This window comes from Pleurodeles waltl, chromosome 4_2 (genome assembly GCF_031143425.1).
Source record: "Pleurodeles waltl isolate 20211129_DDA chromosome 4_2, aPleWal1.hap1.20221129, whole genome shotgun sequence".
Taxonomy (NCBI): Eukaryota; Metazoa; Chordata; class Amphibia; order Caudata; family Salamandridae; genus Pleurodeles; species Pleurodeles waltl.
The window spans coordinates 878,148,874-878,166,768 of NC_090443.1; the positions used below are offsets into that span (position 1 = coordinate 878,148,874).

General features: G+C 42.9%; 1 protein-coding gene and 1 long non-coding RNA gene across 2 annotated transcripts in view; one reads left to right on the forward strand and one right to left on the reverse strand.

The window, feature by feature from the left end:
- LOC138294225 (uncharacterized) overlaps positions 1-17,895 on the reverse strand; it is a 172,767-nt gene that overhangs the window by 129,919 nt on the left and 24,953 nt on the right. The gene's annotated exons all lie outside the window — the stretch shown is intronic.
- COA7 (cytochrome c oxidase assembly factor 7) lies at positions 1,707-15,752 on the forward strand. The gene is made up of 3 exons (XM_069232658.1): positions 1,707-1,898; positions 11,594-11,734; positions 14,840-15,752. Exons 1-3 carry the CDS (start codon positions 1,793-1,795, stop codon positions 15,283-15,285), a joined length of 693 nt encoding a protein of 230 aa, XP_069088759.1. The 5' UTR covers positions 1,707-1,792; the 3' UTR covers positions 15,286-15,752.

The window sequence follows — 17,895 nt, forward strand, 5'->3', positions numbered from 1 at the left end:
TTTAATCTCATTGGACTAAATGCAAACATGCAATTCCTTGACCAATAAGGAAGTGGGAAGTAGTTTTAGGAAATATAACTTAGCCGGACTGCACCGAGAGGAGGACACCATTTTTCAGTTTGTCATACCGCCATTATTTTCTTGATCGTCCGAGACGTACCTAACTTTATTGCTTATTCAGAGCTTTTTCTGAAATTTAATGCTGAATCCTGATGACTTGCTGACTGAACTGATGTCCTATTAACGAAGACTGTCACAGTTTGCTGATCCATATTGAGGACAGGTATAAAGACAGTGTTACTGATTACTATATCTATTTACTTTTGTCAGTAGGTACTAACCTCTACTTTTGATAGAGCCATAGTTATCTGTTTTTTTCCAAATTTGTGTTGACTAAATTGTTTTGCATGAAGTCCAAACATGCTATTCTAATCCGATGTTAGTTAGGGTTCTCACTGATGATGTTCGTTACATGTAATAACAGTTGATGTCATTTTTTTGCTGAATCTAAATGTATGTTATTTTATTTGCGCAGTTATTCTTGCTATTAATTTGTACCATACCTTAGAATGTGTAGTGGCTCAAGCTTTGATTAGATTGTGATTCTTTCACCGCTTTGGTCAGCCAGTGTTGTTTCTGTATGTTTATCATTTGATTTTGAGACTAAGTTACATGACATTAGCATTGTTAATATAGGGAAATAAACTTTCTAACTTTTACATAAAGGTGTGGTTATTCATGGCCGTGAGGTCATGGTTGTGGAAATTACTGACTCCTATTGATTATAGATGTCATTGATTGTTATGGTTATTGATTAGTATTGGTACGGGGTTCATGGTGGAAAATGTTTTAAGCGCCGTCAAAAGGTCCATCGGCCTATTCGCGTCTCCTTGTAAGTTTACTTATTAAGGTCTGACGCGCTATCAATAGACCCCTAAGTAATTTGTCCATAATCACAGAAAATATATATGCATATTTCTGAACCAGAACTAATATATATGCTTAGACGGCCGCCATCTCTAACCCTTGAAAAAGAGCCGACATCACAGAAGACAATAAATCGCCATGTTTCAATTCGAGAAAGGAGGATTTCTACTTTTAAGTGTTTTCGTGAAGTTTTTTTTTTTGTCATTGGAAGAAAGAGTTAAGGAACATGATACAGCCATTAAAATAAGCTGTTAGAAGGTCAGCCTATAAATCATGGATGGTTACCATGCTGCAATCTTTCAATTGTGCCTTAGTCATATTTATTAGCATTGGCACTTTTTTTCTCTGTTTTGAAAACTATATTTGTGTTTGTCCAAGGGCTGACTTATACTAGCTGTATAATATTGTTCAAGATGGCCGCCGTGCTTGCGCAGTGCTTGTAGGTCATAGGTTTTCACTTCCAGCTTGTCGGCATTCACGCGCTGGAAGTCCTCGGTTTTACAGTTTTGTTCTCGTGAAGTTTTGTTTGTCATTGGAAACAAGAATTAAGGAGCTTAATACAGTCATTAAAGTAGCTGTTAAAAAAACAGCCTGTAAATAACGCACCACTAGTTACCATGCTGCAATCTTTCAATTATAACGTATTCATAATTATTAGCATTGGCTCCGTTTTCTCTTTTTTGAAAAGTTTATTTGTGTTAGTCGAAGGGTTGGATCGTATTGGCTGTAGAATATATTTTCAAGCGGGCCGCCATGCTTGCAAAGTGCTTGGAGGTCATTAGTTTTCACTTCCGGTTTGTCGGCATTCATGTGCTGCACGCCCTTGGCTGTACACTGTCTCGTTCAGTGGGTTATCTGAAAGGAGATGGCTGGGTTGGTAGATTTTCAGAACGAGGAGGAGGTGCAGGAATATTTGACCAATGTGGGCACGGAGTATAGCTACCAGTGTTACAAGGAAAAGGACCCAAATGGTGAGGCACTGTCTTGTCTGGTAAGGAGGGAAGAGGAGCCGCTTTATTTTGAAATATTTGTCAATGGATCCGTCTAGGGAGTGATTTGTCTGATGGAAAGACATGGTCCACAATATACGTGTGTACGGGGGAGAGACTTTTTGGTGACCCGTTGTCAAGTTTTTTTTTATATGAACTGTCATTATTTTTTTGAAAAACTGGGCTCTTGATGTGCTCGTGCCATCCTGAATTGCAAATGGAAGGAAAAGCTAGGTCAAAGAGCTGAAATGTGTGCTGAGAAAGACAATGTAGACACTTCTTTTTTTGTCTGGAAGATAAAGGTTTATATTCTCAGAGTGCTTAATTTTTCTAGGTTCATACGGGAGTAGGTTATCCTATTCACTCTTTTTCTTAATACATGCACGGGCCTGGACGTTCGAGCTCTTAGCTAGTCCTGTACAAGTATTCTCCTAGACTTTTCATAGTGGATTGGGCATGTAAAGTTTGCATTTTGTCTAGAACTGTTATGTAGCCAAATTGATGCGTTGTTCATCACATACAATCATTGGTGGTGGTCAGCATCAGTGGGGTTAGCACCTTTTTAAAGCAATAGAAAATTACTTAATAATTCTAATTACACCTATTATTCCCTTTTTTATAGTACTACTTAGGTGGGATATGCCCAATCACACTGCTTACAAGGGATATTCTCATAGCTCTTAAAATACCTTTTGCTTTCAGGTCTGCTTTTTAGGTATCGCCTGCATGCGCTCTCGCTTGCAAGAGACTTTCAGCCCCCCCATAGCTTAACATTCGTTGGCTTCATTGACAGTCTTATTTGCCACCTTTTAATCTGCCAGGTTGTGCTGGCTTTACTTCCTCTTCGTTTGGTTAGAGCATGGACCAAATACTCAGTGCTTTGCTTGATTATTGCACTTCTGCTATTTGTGCTGTGATTCAAGCACTACTTTGATCTTTTCTTCTTCTGTCATCCTTGTTGAACCTCTTGCCACTTGTAGCTTTGCTTTACTGTGTCACGCACACTTCAAAGAAGCCTTTTTCTCCTTTGAAATGGCTGTTTATTGTGGAAACAGAAGTCATCTGATATTATTGTGATAGAAGATGTTATGAGCGTTCCAGTGTGTTTTCACTAAAACACGTATACTGGCACAATTGTATTGTTAATGTGATAGGAATTTGTACAGTATGTCATATTTCTTTTCGTTTTCACAAATGGGGAGATTAACTAATTTGCCCAGAATCACAGGAGTATTGTGCCAAGAATTAACAAGCATTGGCAAAGCCAGTAAACCTCATCTTTCAGACAGTTGCCTCTGCCGTTACCTTGCTTTCATGGTGTACAGCATGGACATTGCCAACTTCGGCAATGATTTGTAGCCATGCTGTATAGTGGGGTGTCTGCATTGCATCATGGCTAAAACTAATTAAAACAAGCATTTGCAATACAATGGGTCTCACGTTTGCTCAAGTTAGAGCTATTAGAGTTGTAAATTCCTAACTGGACTTTTCTTGGCACATAAATTGAAAAGTAAAACAGTTGACATAACCAAGCTGATTCAAAGTGCCACTACTGCCATGAGTATGAGCGGGAAGGAGAGACACAAAAGGGAAAAGAAGTTTGCTCGCAGTCAGACCTATCAGCAATCATGCGATGATCCATGTAACAGGGTTGATGGCCAAGGCGGTAACAAAACTGCCCCATAGAGGGACAAACGTAAAGCATTTACCAATGCTAACAAAGGAATTTTGAAAGGCAAGCCCATGAACGAGTGATAGTGATGGGTGAGGTTAAAAGCCTATAGATATATTACAAAATGTCAGAAAAGGACTAGAATGATTCCAGGCTAATGCGCTTTAAAATAAAAACGCATTATCCCCGGCTGTGTGTGTCATAGCATTTTTTTAAATTACTGTTAGCCACACTGGAAAGCATCCGTGCTTCTGTACAGCATGGCTTCGAATCATTGCCCAAGCCAATAGTTCTCATAGGCAAGACCTATTGGCCTTACCAGTGCTTGTTTACGTAGCCTCAGCTCCTCAGGAGTAGCTAATACAACTCTTCTTAATGTGGCCAATTGTCAATTTTTTTGTGGTTTTGTCCCAGAATTGAAATGTTTTTAGAGCAGTGGGCTACTGTGGAACTGCAAATGCCCCGCTTTTGTGGTCACTGAGATGATGTATGATAAGATGGATGCTTATAACCTTCAGGCAGCCCAGCAGCATATCCAGCCATTACCTTTAGGCTGTTCCAGGTGCTCACACTGCCTCGTATTAGCATACCTAAAAGTAGAGGTGTTACTAAAGCAACAATGAACAGGACATCTTCGGTGCTGTAATTCTTTCCTCCCAGTTATTATGTAAAGACCTGCTGAAATAGCCAGCTGGGCTCAATTGTTTTTTCAGTGGGAAAGAGTCGCAAGAAGAACGGGTGCTATAATGGGGCACCTAGCTCACTGGCTTGCTGTGTTCTCTTCACCTAATTTAAGTGAGTTTTAGATGCTGATTTGTTGAGGGAAAATGTGTGGATCCAACTGAAATTTTGCCATATGCTAAACAGTGCTGTGGGCTTTTTCACATTTTTGTTTTTATAGAAATGAAAGACGGCCTATATCGAAGGCTCCCTTTTCATTACATTTATATTATTGTTAACCCCTTCGCTGCCAGGCCTTTTTCCCCTCAGGTGCCAGGCCTTTTTTTTGGCTATTTGGGTCAGTTCACGCTTAGGCCCTCATAACTTTTGTCCACATAAGCTACCTGTGCCACATTTGCGTCTTTTTTTCCAACATCCTACGGATTCTAGAGGTACCCAGAGTTTGTGGGTTCCCCTGAAGGAGACCAAGAAATTAGCCAAAATACAGCAAACATTTTGTTTCTTTCAAAGAAATGGGAAAAAGGGCTGGAGAAGAAAGCTTGTGTTTTTTTCCCTGAAAATGGCATCATCAAAGGGTTTGCGGTGCTAAAATCACCATCTTCCCAGCTTTCAGGAACAGCAGACTTAAATCAGAAAACCAAATTTTTCAACACAATTTTAGCATTTTACTGGGAAACACCCCATTTTTACTATATTTTGTCTTTTAGCCTCCTTCCAGTTAGTGACAGAAATGGGTGTGAAACCAATGCCAGAAAGCTAAACATTTCTGTAAAGTAGACAAAATCCTGAATTCAGCAAGGGGTCATTTGTGTAGATCCTACAAGGTTTTCCTACAGAATAAACAGCTGAAATAATAAAAATATATTGAAATTGGGGTAAAAAAAACTGCCATTTTTTCCTACGATGTCAGATGTTTTAAAGCAATATACCGTTATGTCTGCTGGACTCTTCTGGTTGCAGGTATATATAGGGCTTGTAGGTTCATCTAGAATCCTAGGTACCCAGAGCCAATAAATGAGCTGCACCTTGCAATGGGTTTTCATTCTATACAGGGTACACAGCAATACATTTGCTGAAATATAAAGAGTGAATAATAGGTATCAAGGAAACCTTTGTATTTCCAAAATAGGCACAAGATAAGGTGTTGAGAAGCAGTGGTTATTTGCACATCTCTAAATTCCAGGGTCCCCATATTGGCACATGAATTACAGGGGATTTCTCAAATAGACATCTTTGTTACACACTGTCTTACATTAGGAAGGAAAAAATGTAGAGAAAGACAAGGGGCAATAACACTTGTTCTTCTATTCTGTGTTTCCGCCAAGTCCACTGATAAAAATGGTACCTCACGTTTTGTGTGGCATCACTGCACCGAGACAAAATTTCCTACCACAGAGCGTTCCCCTCAGTCTCCCAGTAAAAATGATACTTCACTCATGTAGGTGAGCCAAGTGCCTGTGACAGGGAAAATTGAGGGGGAACCAAAGCAGGTCCAAAAGGGAAGTTTGGGGAAAAAGAAATTTAGGCTTACAAGTGGGGCAGAATTTTTATCGGTATGGATGCAACAATGATGGGTGGTAGTAATTTAGTGGATTCCTGCAGATTCCGGAAGGTTCCATCACAAAAATGTGTAATTTCCAGCAAAGTTGGAGGTTTGCAGGGCATTGTGGGTAAGAAAATGGTGTGGGTGCATGTGAAGCACACCACCCTAGACTCACTCAGATGATTAGTTTTTTGATGTGTCATGGTCTTCAGGATTTTTCAACATGGCACGGTCCCCAAGTCCAAAAAGTGCAGCCCTCACCATTCCGAGTGGGACGAATTTGAGAGTTAAACAAGGTTACATGGCCGAAATGTAAAACCAAAACCCAAAATAATCAAATGACCTCTTGCTTGCAGTGGGATAAGATGTTTTAGTGTGTGGGGGAGAGCTAAAAGACTGTTACCCCCTTCAGTTAGGGTGGGGGCATTACCATGCCCATACTGGTTAGTAGCCACGACCCCACTATTTTTTTTATTTTTTATTCCCTGGCATCTAGGAGGCTTTCTGCCTCCCTCTCATCCCCCCCAGGAGTGGATTGGGGGTAATTGCCCCATCTGCCCACTGGTGGGCAGAACAACTTTGGCCCTATTTATTTGGGGTGGGGGTAAGGCCATACCCCCACCCTCTATTTTGTGAAAAAAAAAATCTTCCCTGGTCTCTGGTGGGCTTTCTGCCCCCATGGGAAGTGACCCTTGCCCAAGGGACTGTTCCCCCCCCCCCCCCCCCAAGTGTCTAAGTGGTTTCTGCCCACCTCCCGAGGGCAGATCAGGATTATATAAATAGAACGATCTGCCCCCAAGGGGAGCAGAAATGGCCTAAAATAAATCCCCCCTTCCCCCCCCCCCCCGCCCAGGGGAACGACCTTTGCCTAAGGGGTCGCTCCCCTTGCGTGAAATTGGCACAAAAAATAAAAATCCCTGGTGTTTAGTGGGGGCAGGTTGGCCTAATAAAAATAGGGCGATCTGCCCCAAGGGGGGCAGAAATGTCCTAAAAATATTTTTTCCCCCATGAGAATGACCCTTGCCTAAGGGGTCGCTCCCCACGTCTCAAAAAATAAAATAACAGAAAATAAGCCCTGGTGCCTAGAGGTTTCTGCCCCTCCCACCCCCGGGGGCAGATCTGCCTAATTACAAGAGGCCGATCTGTCCCCCAAGGGTGGAAGAAATGGCCTAAAAAACTATTTCCCCTTCCCAGGGGAGTGACCCTTGCTTAACGGGTCGCTCCCCTCATGTAAACAATAAAACAAAAATTAAAAAAGGAAGAAAAATAACTAATCCCTGTTGTTTAGCGGTTTCTGCCTCCCCTGGGGGCTGATCGACCTAATTAGAATAGGCCGATCTGCCCCCGGGGGGGAAGAAATGGCCTTAAATTAATTTGCCCCACTGGGGAGTGACCCTCCTCTACCCATCTCACCCTGCCCCTCCCCCACACTCCATTCCATTAGTCCTCTGTGGCATGTCGGGTATCACATGGGAGGCCTGTAGATGCCCTGCATGTAGTCTGATGCACTTTCATGTGCCTCTGCATGCCCTTTCTTCTATCCCTCTCTTCTGTCGCTCGCTCGCTCCCTGAGACTGCTAATGTGGGCTTTGCCATTTCCAGAAGCTTTTAAAATGTGCGGTAATTGGCAAGGGATATACTGGCCAGTGAATGGAAAACATTGTTTTCTATACTTCAATGTGCCCATTGTGTTGCATGAGGCAATGTGACAAAGCAACCCAGTGGTAATCTTCAAAGTATAGTAAACTGTATGTTAATACTTGCAAGACTGCGGCTGCCTTGCATTGTCCCATAATGTGGTAACCATCTTGGGAGTATTAAAATAATGTGGTCTATAATTTTAAGGTGGCTGGCCATCACTATAATCTTTGATAGTGCCAGTGTATTTAAACTTTCACCTGAACAGTGCTTGCAAAAACTCTTATAAAGAAAAAAATAAATTAAGAGGCACCCTCATCTACAGACCATCCGGCATACTGCCAACTTTCAGTGACTCCATCGTCGACATCATAGCCCCCCAACACACTCGCCACCACCAACTACATACTCCTCGGAGACCTCCACTTCACATCGACCATAACAACCACAACACCTCATTGCTACTCAAGAACCTGGACACCTGTCGGGCTCAAGCAACTGGGCATCCTCACCAACGCACATCGCCGGACGCACACACAACCCCATCTTCTGTGCCAGCAACAATATCACCATCGACGACTCAACACTGCTACACTGGACCAACCCCTACTGTATCTATTTTTCCTTCTCTACACCTACAGGGCACACCAACACCACTCGCCCAACCCACAGAAAATGAAACCACACTACAGAGGAGCGACTCTTCAACGCTCTCAGCACCTCGCCACCCCCAACACAACAGATGCTAACACCTCAGCACGCAACCTCCGCAAATGGAACACAGACTGCACCAACACCCAATCTCCACTCCGAATGACTACAAAGAAACACTCCACCAAGAAAGACAGCTGGTTCACCCCCGCACTACAGAAATCAAAGCGCACCTGCCGGAGGCTGGAGAAGAAATGGAGAAACAGCAAATCCCCAGCGGACCTTGCAGCCTTCAGATCCGCCTCAAGATCCCACCATGGCCTTATCAGATCTACTAGGAAAACAGCCCTGCAAGACAGTCTAAGCACCCCCACACACACCACAAAAGAACTGTTCAGTGTCAAGGAATTCGCCAAACCACAAGTTGAGACCACTAACATCCCTCTATCCCAGGACCTATGCGACAGACTAGCCACCTTCTTCCATCAGAAAATCAAGGATATCTACAACAGCTTCAGACCCCAAGACTCTCCAAACTCACCAACCAGGATCCGCTGAACCCCCACGGATCCAGCACGCCTGGACCCCCCTCACGATAAATGAGACTTGCTCCATCATGAGCAGCATCCACTCCAGAGCCCCCACCGACTCCTGCTCACGCTACATCTTCAACAAGGCCAGTGCCTCGATCGCACGTGAGCTCAGCAAGACCATCAACTGCTCCCTAGAGTCGGCCACATTCCCAAGGACTGGAAGCATGCCAAGATCTGCCCGCTATTGAAGGAACCCACAGCTGACCCAATGGATCTTAAGAACCACTGCCACATCTCGCTGCTGCCTTTCCCAGCCAAGGTCACCGAAAAAGCAATCAACAATCAGCCCCGCCAGCACATCCAGGACAACAATATCCTGACATCTCCCAGTCAGGATTCAGAACTAATCACCTCACGGGTGCCAAAGATGACATCCACTCTCTCCTCAACTGTGGCCAAACAGCAGCCCTAGTCCTACTAGACCTTTCGGTCACCTTCGATGCAGTGTCCCACCCCACCCTATGCACCAAACTCCACACAGCAGGAATACGCGGCAAGGCCCTTTGATGGATACACTCCTTCCTGACACGGAGAACACAGTCAGGCTCCTGCCACACCTGTCAGAACCTACAGAAATCAGCTGCAGAGTACCCCAAGGCTCCTCATTGAGCCCCACGCTGTTAAACATCCACATTACCCTGCTTGCTCCAGTCATCAGGAACTATGGTCTGAACATCGTCTCCTATGCTGATGACACCCAGCTGATCATCTCCGTGACTGAAAACCCCTCAACGGCCAAGAAGAACTTCAAAGGCTGGGTGGAAGCAGTCACGGCCTAGATTAAGGAGATCTGCCTTAAGTTTAACTCCGACAAGACTGAGATCCTCATCCTGGGACCATCCTCTCCAGCCTGGGACAACTCCTGGCAGACCTCAACACTTGGCAGCCCCCTCACCACCAGAGACCATACACGAAAGCTGAGCGTCGACCTCGACTCAGCGCTACCCATGACAGGACAGGTCAGTTCCATTACCTCCACTTGCTTCCATAACCTCCGACTCCTACGGAAGATCTTCAGATGGATCCCTAGCGACTGCCGCAAAACCGTGACACACACCCTGATCACAAGCAGACTTGACTACAGCAACGTCCTATATGCCGGAACCAAGGAAAGGACCTGAGCAAGCTGCAACAAATCCAGAACCCCGCCTCCAATTTGTCCTGAACATCCCCCGCCAAGAACACATCACAGAACACCTAAGGACCTCCACTGGCTCTCCATCGAGAAGATGATCAATTTCAAACTCCTCGTACATGCCTAAAAGACCCTCCACAACCTTGGACCCAGCTACCTCAACCACTGCATCACCTGGTACTCCCCTGCCAGACCTCTCTGCAGCAGTCACTCGCCACCGTATCCCACATAAAGAAGTCCTCGACTGGAGGAAGATCATTCACCTACCTGGCGGCACCTTACCTCTCAACCTCAGACTGTCGCCATTGCTACCTCAATTCAGGAAGGACCTCAAAACCTGGCTCTTCGACTGAACCCTGAGGACATACCCCATAGCGCCTTGGTACCCTATGGGTGAGTAGCACGCTCTAAAAATGACTGATGGTTCAATGATTGATTAGAGCCCGCCAATTATTTACCTTTACTTACCATTGTTAGGCTTCCACCCATTCTTGTTTTCTTACTTCCTATTGGTCTGTGCCTCCTCCTCTCCTCCATCTTCCTCCTTTATCTTTGTCTGTGTACCTGCTGTGGAGCATGGAGCAAATACAGCTTCTTGTCAGCAGCCAGTGTCCTTTCATTGGCTGCAGGCTCCTGTAGGTAACCTTCTATTTTTTGACATCCAATCTTATTTAGTGCATGTCTCTGCAGTCCCTTCCCTTCACCCTTGCCCCTGGTTGTTTTTCCCCAACCCTCTGTTTTTCACCCACTCCCGTCCTCCTCCTGCCAGTCGTTATTTGTCACCAAACCCCACTCCTCTTCTTCTCGACATTCTTTGTCACCCACACCCCCTTCTCCATTCACTGTTGTTTCGCACAAACCCCTCGCCATTCTCCAGCTCCTTGATGTTTTTCCCACCGCCTTCTCATGTGTTGCTTGACACCCGAGACCCTCCGTTCTGTTTTTTTTCCATGTTGCATAGCAGTGTGGGTTGCTTTGTAACATAGCATAAACGGGGAAAAATAGTGCTATGATGCAGTTACTGCTGACCACGTCATGGTGTGTTTTTATTATTATTATTATTATTTTTTTTACTTTAAGCCATATTGCACAGCAGGCCATGCTGCTGTACGACATGTAATAAAAAAATTGAAAAAGCCAATGGATTTCGCAGAGGCAAAATCTGTTTGCTTTGCCAATGTTTGTTTAAAATCACCCTGTATTTACAAGGCCCATAGCGGTGATCACAGGGCATTGGCAAAGACAGACTTGTTGGCTGCCAATTTCATGTTATCTTCCACCAGCAGAAAGCTTTGCAGACCAGACTTAATACACACTATTCTAGCCCAAATTAAAACTTTCCATTGGACCAATTTTTGACTCTTCTTCTTCTTCTTCTTTTTTTTTTTTTTTTTTATTTTTTTATTTTTTTTTACTGGTGTTTTAACACCTGCAGATATGGGTAAGGCAGTTTATGCAGAAAAGCAATCGGCACTGGATTTCCCTTGAATCCTATAATGTTATAAAACAATCCATTGCAGAACTGTGAAACTGGTGTGCATAATGAGACGAAACATCAGTAGGACTAGGGTACATTCTTTTGTGGTTCTTGAATGTGTGGCTGTGTGAGACTTGAACAGGTGTACTCCGTTGACATGCAAGTCAATATTTGTATACTAACCCAAATTAACAAGGATAAGTCCAGTGTTTGCGTAATATGATACAAGTGGTAAACAGCAGAGTTCCTGAATATATTTTTTAATGACTTTGCTTATTGATCTTCAGGTTGCCATCGACTGGCTGAGTATTTTGAAGGAATAAAGAAGAACTTTAATTCAGCGGCTCAAGTTTTGAAGGCCAACTGTGAACAGAATCAGCACAGTGAAAGCTGTTACAAACTCGGAGCGTATTATATAACTGGGAAAGGTAGGTACAAAAAGTCCTTACGGAGAGTACAGGCAAGACATTATTATGATGATTCAGGCATTGTACATAATAAGGGAATCGTATTGTCTTCAGTATTTATGAATTTGTGAAACCTTCTACAGTGCAAACTATGTTACCTTGAGACCACATCACATCATTTTATGCATGGTTACATACACATAGCAGTGATGTGAGGTGAGAGAATAGCGCCAGGGGGTGACGGTTATAGCAAGTTGATGCTGGTTATAATGGCAGGTTTATATAACTTGTCCAAGTTATTTTCCGGAATGTGGTGGATGGGTGAAGGAAAGGTATTGAATTTTAAAGGATGTGGAGGGGTTGCATGTCTGTTGGTGTGAGCTTTGCTTTGCCTGATTATTATTTATTTTTTAATATCTTGCTCACTGTGTGCTTGTTTGTCTGGGCTTTCACGTGGTTTCAGGCTATTTTGCTGTGGACTCTACATGTCCACAATCTGACCTCATATTTTATCATCTGAATATTTATAGATCAGTGGTTTACCATTTTCTCGGTGGGGCCTGGCTGGTGGGTATTTTTGGACTGACTTTTGCAGATTATCTAGTTCTAGTCGTTTATTAGAGTTTGAACTTTATCGTGGGAAACGCTCTAGCGGAAGCTGGGACCGTGTGGACTGGGGAATACAAAGTTTCTAAAATCTCCTAAAACTTGTATTCAGGTTGTTGTGCATGATTTGCTGAGTGTGTACCTCATCAGGATGCAGCCACATCAGCACCACACACAGTATATACTGAACACTTGCTCCATGAGCATCATGACAACCACTGTTCCAGGACTACATATCAACAGAGGACTTACAGTTTGGATGCTCTGTGTATGGCTTCCCTGGGCTTAATGATGAATCAAAATATCTGGTCAGTGGAAAGAAAAATGCTGATTTATTCTGACAATCAAGACAATGTTTTATGTGACAGACAACGGGTTACTACGTGCGCTTCGTTAGTTTTTTTTTAATAATACTATTTTTGGAAATGTAGAAATTTGTAATGGACAAGAACATCTCCTCGATTTCCTTTTTCCCAGGTGGCCTGAAGAGCAGCCGAGTGGAGTTGCTATCAGGAGTGCGCACAAATCAGTTGGTTAGATTCTGTATAATAAAGTGACATATTTACTCATTTACAAGTGGGGGCGTTGAAGAGTGGGCAGTACAGGATATGTGCCATAAGCTTCTAAATGAATAAAAGTATAAGCCTCAAAGGGGCATTTTAAATCTAGATCTACCTTCTGGTAATGGAATCAGTTGGAGCTGTCGCCACAGAAATCACACAGTATTGCAAGGAACAGCCAGCCAGTAAATGCATTGACTCTTGTGATACCACTTCAGTCTCAGGAACCTTGCACAGGGCACCGCATGCACAGGAAGCGTGGAAACAAATCACTTTTTCAGTGTCTTTCCATTGCTTATTGAGGGCATCATACACAATTCAATGAAGGAATCCACCTCTCAGCTCCAAATGAAGAAATGGTTTTGCAGACCATGTTACTCTTGAGCTGATAACCTGAGGTTGTCTGAGGTGCCAGATTCTTCAGAATAAACTATCCTCAAAAACTCATCCTGCTCTATTGCCACTGTTTCAGAAGACATGTATTCATCCTGTTGGTGTACGGCCTTGTTATGACAGTTACTCTCCTATGTTCAGGTACCAATGATGTAACTACTCTTTTGCTGATGCCATTCAAAGCGTGTGGTGACAAGCAGATGGAATGAGAAGTGAACTGGGCATCTACATTGGACGTAGAGTGTGAAAGAGAGAAGCCTTCCAAGTGTTTTCTTTTGGACTGGGGCTGCATTCCTCGCTCCACCCTCAACTCAGTGTCTCCAGAGACACAGAACTCACTAGTACTCTGTACAGATCTAAAAACCTGCCATGCAGGCTCTTCCGTATATGAATTGTTGTCCTATCAATAACCATTGATTATCCTTAGTGTTATATCCTCCCTTCGCTAGGCATCTGCCATTTTGTATTGGCCACTACTGGAAATAGAGTAATCTATCTGATCTTCGTATCCTGGCTCATACCCCTTCTGGCACCCACAGAGAGTGACGCACAGCCATTACATTGCTTTAACAGACAGACTTCATTGGAAAGAAACATTCATTGACAAAAGATGACAACCAAACCCAGACCAATTGGCGAAGCCAGTGCTTGTTTACTATAGCTACCGATTCTTTCAGGCTAGCATGTACCTATTCTAGCCCCCGTGAATGGACCCCCATCCAGCCTACCCTCCTTACCCGGTACTTGTTATGAACATAAATATTTTGGAGTTTGCTTCGGGCTGAATCTCGTGTCACACACAAAAGGAAATCTATTATTCTACCTATTCCTATTTTTCATCTCTAAAAGGACTGACTCCTGTTCTTTATACTTTTATTGTTATAGGATAGATACATCTTAACTATATTTGCCTTATGTGAATTCGGCCCTGACTGGATTTGCTACCTTAGCTCTAAGTGATATTGTACCACACCATAACCTGTTCAATACGCAATTAAGCAGTCACTTTAAATGAAATAAAATTGTTGGATTTGTCAGTGCTTATTAATATTATTTTTAATTTGCGAAAAATTAGTTGTGATTTTTTTCCTGTGATCCATTACTTCATCAGAAAAACATTTTACAAATAGGAAAGTTGTACTGCTTCATACGTTTTTAAAATTCTGATATGTTTTCTTATGGTATAATCTCTTAACTACAGTTCAGTGAATTATGCTGCTCATTAGAAGCATGTTCCAGTTAAGTTTGTAACGTCGACCCCTGTTTTATTTTAACAGCATTGTTCCTGTTACTTTTACCATTTTGAGAAGTCTATTTTGATAAACCTGAAGTAATGTGTGCGTTTTGTGCTCCAGTTCTGATCTTGGTGAGATGTGGGATAGTAATCAAGTCTGTTCATTCATTCATTTGTTGTTTTGCATAATGCCACATTGTCATTAATGCAGAGTTGATTTCGCGATGAAAAATATGTAAATGATCTTTGCTACAGTTTCAGTTTAATGAAAAGTCAATTTTTATAGTTTCAGTCAATTATGTATCCCACAACTATCATGTTTTTTCTTTATAGGTGGATTAGCTCCAAATCTGAAAGCAGCCTATGACTGCTTTATAAAGTCCTGCAAGAAGGGTGGAAAGAAATCAATTGAAGCGTGCCACAATGCTGGGCTGTTAGCACACGACGGAAGGGTATTTGAAGGAAAGCCTGATCCAGCTGTTGCCAGAGACTACTATACCATGGCCTGCAATGGCAATTTTTCACCCAGCTGCTTCAATCTTAGTGCACTGTACATTCAAGGAGCTCCAGGGCTACCGAAAGACATGACCCAGGCTATGAATTACTCCATAAAAGCTTGTGATTTGGGACATGTGTGGGCCTGTGCAAACGCCAGCCGAATGTACAAACTTGGAGATGGTGTAGATAAGAATGACGCCAAAGCAGAAGCACTGAAAGACAAAGCAAGAGACCTACACAAAGAACAGGAAGCCACCAAAGAAATCACGTTTGGAGAGTAACACAAAGAAAGACTTGTATTTTATGCACTTAATGCCAGTTCTCAAATGGAGCCCCGGGATGTTGGCAAATGACTGAACTCTCAATTACTGCATCTCTAGAGGTTTTTGAAATTATTTTGTGTCTTGATGAAAAAGTGGTCCTGTAACCAACTATAGAGAAGGGAATGTACCGTTTCAGAAGTAGGGCCAATTTATTAGATGCACTGAGTGATTTTTCACCTCCTTTGGTATACTCGGCTCTTCCCAAGACTGTATTTGGTCAGTTGGCGAGGAAAGAGTGCAGTTTTATTGGCAATTGAATTTCATGAATGTTCACACAACTGAACTCCTGATTTTAAGGTGATTTTGTAATTTTAAATTACTTTTCTTGAATCTAAGGTAAAAAGAAATCACAAACATGTCTTCGTTATAGAAAGGTAAGGGAAAATACATTGTTCGTCACAGAAATAAATACATGACAGAAGCCATCTCGACTAACGCTGTTTAAGGGGAAAAATACGTTCACAAATGTTATTCTTAGCCAACATTCCACCATTCCTCTGAGATAAAGTAAGGAGAGAGAGAGAAAGAATGTCTCCAGGTCCATTATCATTTTTCAGGTTTGATGTTTTACAGTTTCTTGTCAATACTGTATCTCGCTTCTGGAAGCTGTGACGCTTGAGAAAAGCTGAGGTTGTTTCCTTCCATGTGAATACAATATGGGAGAATACATCATACATCACCTGGAGCAGCCCTTCCCAAATCTATCCTGTTTGTACATCTGGGCTGCCTTGGATTGAGAGAACCACAAGGTCTTCCCTCTCATGCTTTAATGCTTCACCCCAGGAAGCACATGTAAGATGTGATGACTTTGGAGACCATCTCTTTATTTAGTTCTTGATGTTCCTGTCTCCTCTGGAACATTGATTGGCTCAGCATGAGAATATATGCACTTTTCTGGCAGAATAACAGTCTAGGCTTCCTGGCTGCTGCTCTAGTGGCCATTTTTCAGTGCTTGAAATTTGTCATTTTCACCAACAGAGTTCCTGACTTGTGCTGCTTTAACCATTGGGGCCCTTGATGTAAGTGTCATTAGCCTTACCACCTTAATCTGATGTGGAGTAAGGCCCCCGCACCTCATTCTGCAGGAGGGACTGCTATTCACTGAATGCATTCACCTTCTGTGATCGAAGGTGCCAAGTATCCTAAAAAATTAGCTGTTCATCGCATTCGCCAGCATTCTCTGTACTTTCTTCAAGGCTGCACTCTTTTGTTAATGTGAGTTACCTCGTCCTCAGTTATCACCAGATGGCTCTTCATTTTCCTAGTTGCTGCCTCCATTTTTTACTTCTTTGTGCAAATTAGACTTCTGAAGATCCTGCAGTATTACCATCTTGATAGCCTATCTTTGTGAGAAGCCTACTTTAAGCCGAGGTCCATTTTGTGATGTTTTGTGCGTGTGCCTTGAACTCTAGAACTTTAGGGCAAAAAAGTTCACTTCTCTTTAGACCCCATCTCAAAGGTGTCTCTTCCACTCCTTGATGCTGGACTCTAGATAACTGCTCTTGTGGAGGGAAAGATAGCCCTTGATGCATCCACAATATGCTCCTCTCACTAAACCATCTGCCTCTGCTTAGCATGGATTCATTCCAATAGGTTTTCAGAGAAGGTTATCAACCACACCTTCCTGGCAGGTCACTCTCTTGTGCTTTCAGCTGCTATCCTTCCTGCTCCAGGGCCGATATTCTGAGGGACTCAGAAGCTTCCCCCCCATTTTTGCTTGTCGCTGCTCACAGAATCACTTCTATATAACGCAAAGCTGCCATTCTTTTCTCTCTTCGTGCAGGGGAGCAGTATCTCTACTGGGCCTACTAGTTCCATCATGGTCCCCTGGCAGTCGGAAAATGGTCTACAGATCAGCTGCCTCTTCCACTTCCCTGGATACTTAAGCATAGTTACCTCTCACACTCCCAGCACTTCATCTGAGCCACCAACATAGAGCTGAATTGAATTCCCAGAGACACATGACCATTAGTGCCCAGCTGTTTTGCCCCTTTGCTGAGTTATACATCATGAATATGCTTCTGTGAATGATGCCCCATTGTCTAAAGGTTAGAAAAGCAATTGGTCTGAAGTCCTATCAAGGATTCCCATTTCATTGTCGAATAAGTGGTGGTATTGATTGGGAAAAAAAAGAGTCCACCTCCAACCAGCACCTTGATTATAGGCCCATGATGCAAAAGTACAGCTTTTCAGTGTAATACCTAGATAGTTAAATCACTACATGTACACACTGTGAATCAAGTGGGTTTAACAGCGCTTCCAATGTGCGTTGTAGGCTGTATTTGGTCAATTGTTTTGACCAATTCTTTCACTGCCCTCTCCTTAGCAACTGGAGTAAAAATATTTCTCATGTAAGAAAATGGAAATATTAGTGCAAAGGATACCTTGGATACCCATGAGGGTGTCCCATTCAGTTAATTGGCAAACTGTTGAAGTACACAATCCCCGACATTCAAAACTGCTAAGTGTAGCAGTGGTGATAAGAGAACAAGTCTACGTTACCTGGACAATAACTTGTGTATTGTGTTTGTTTTAAATTTGGTTGAGTATCAGTTTATGCCATGTGTG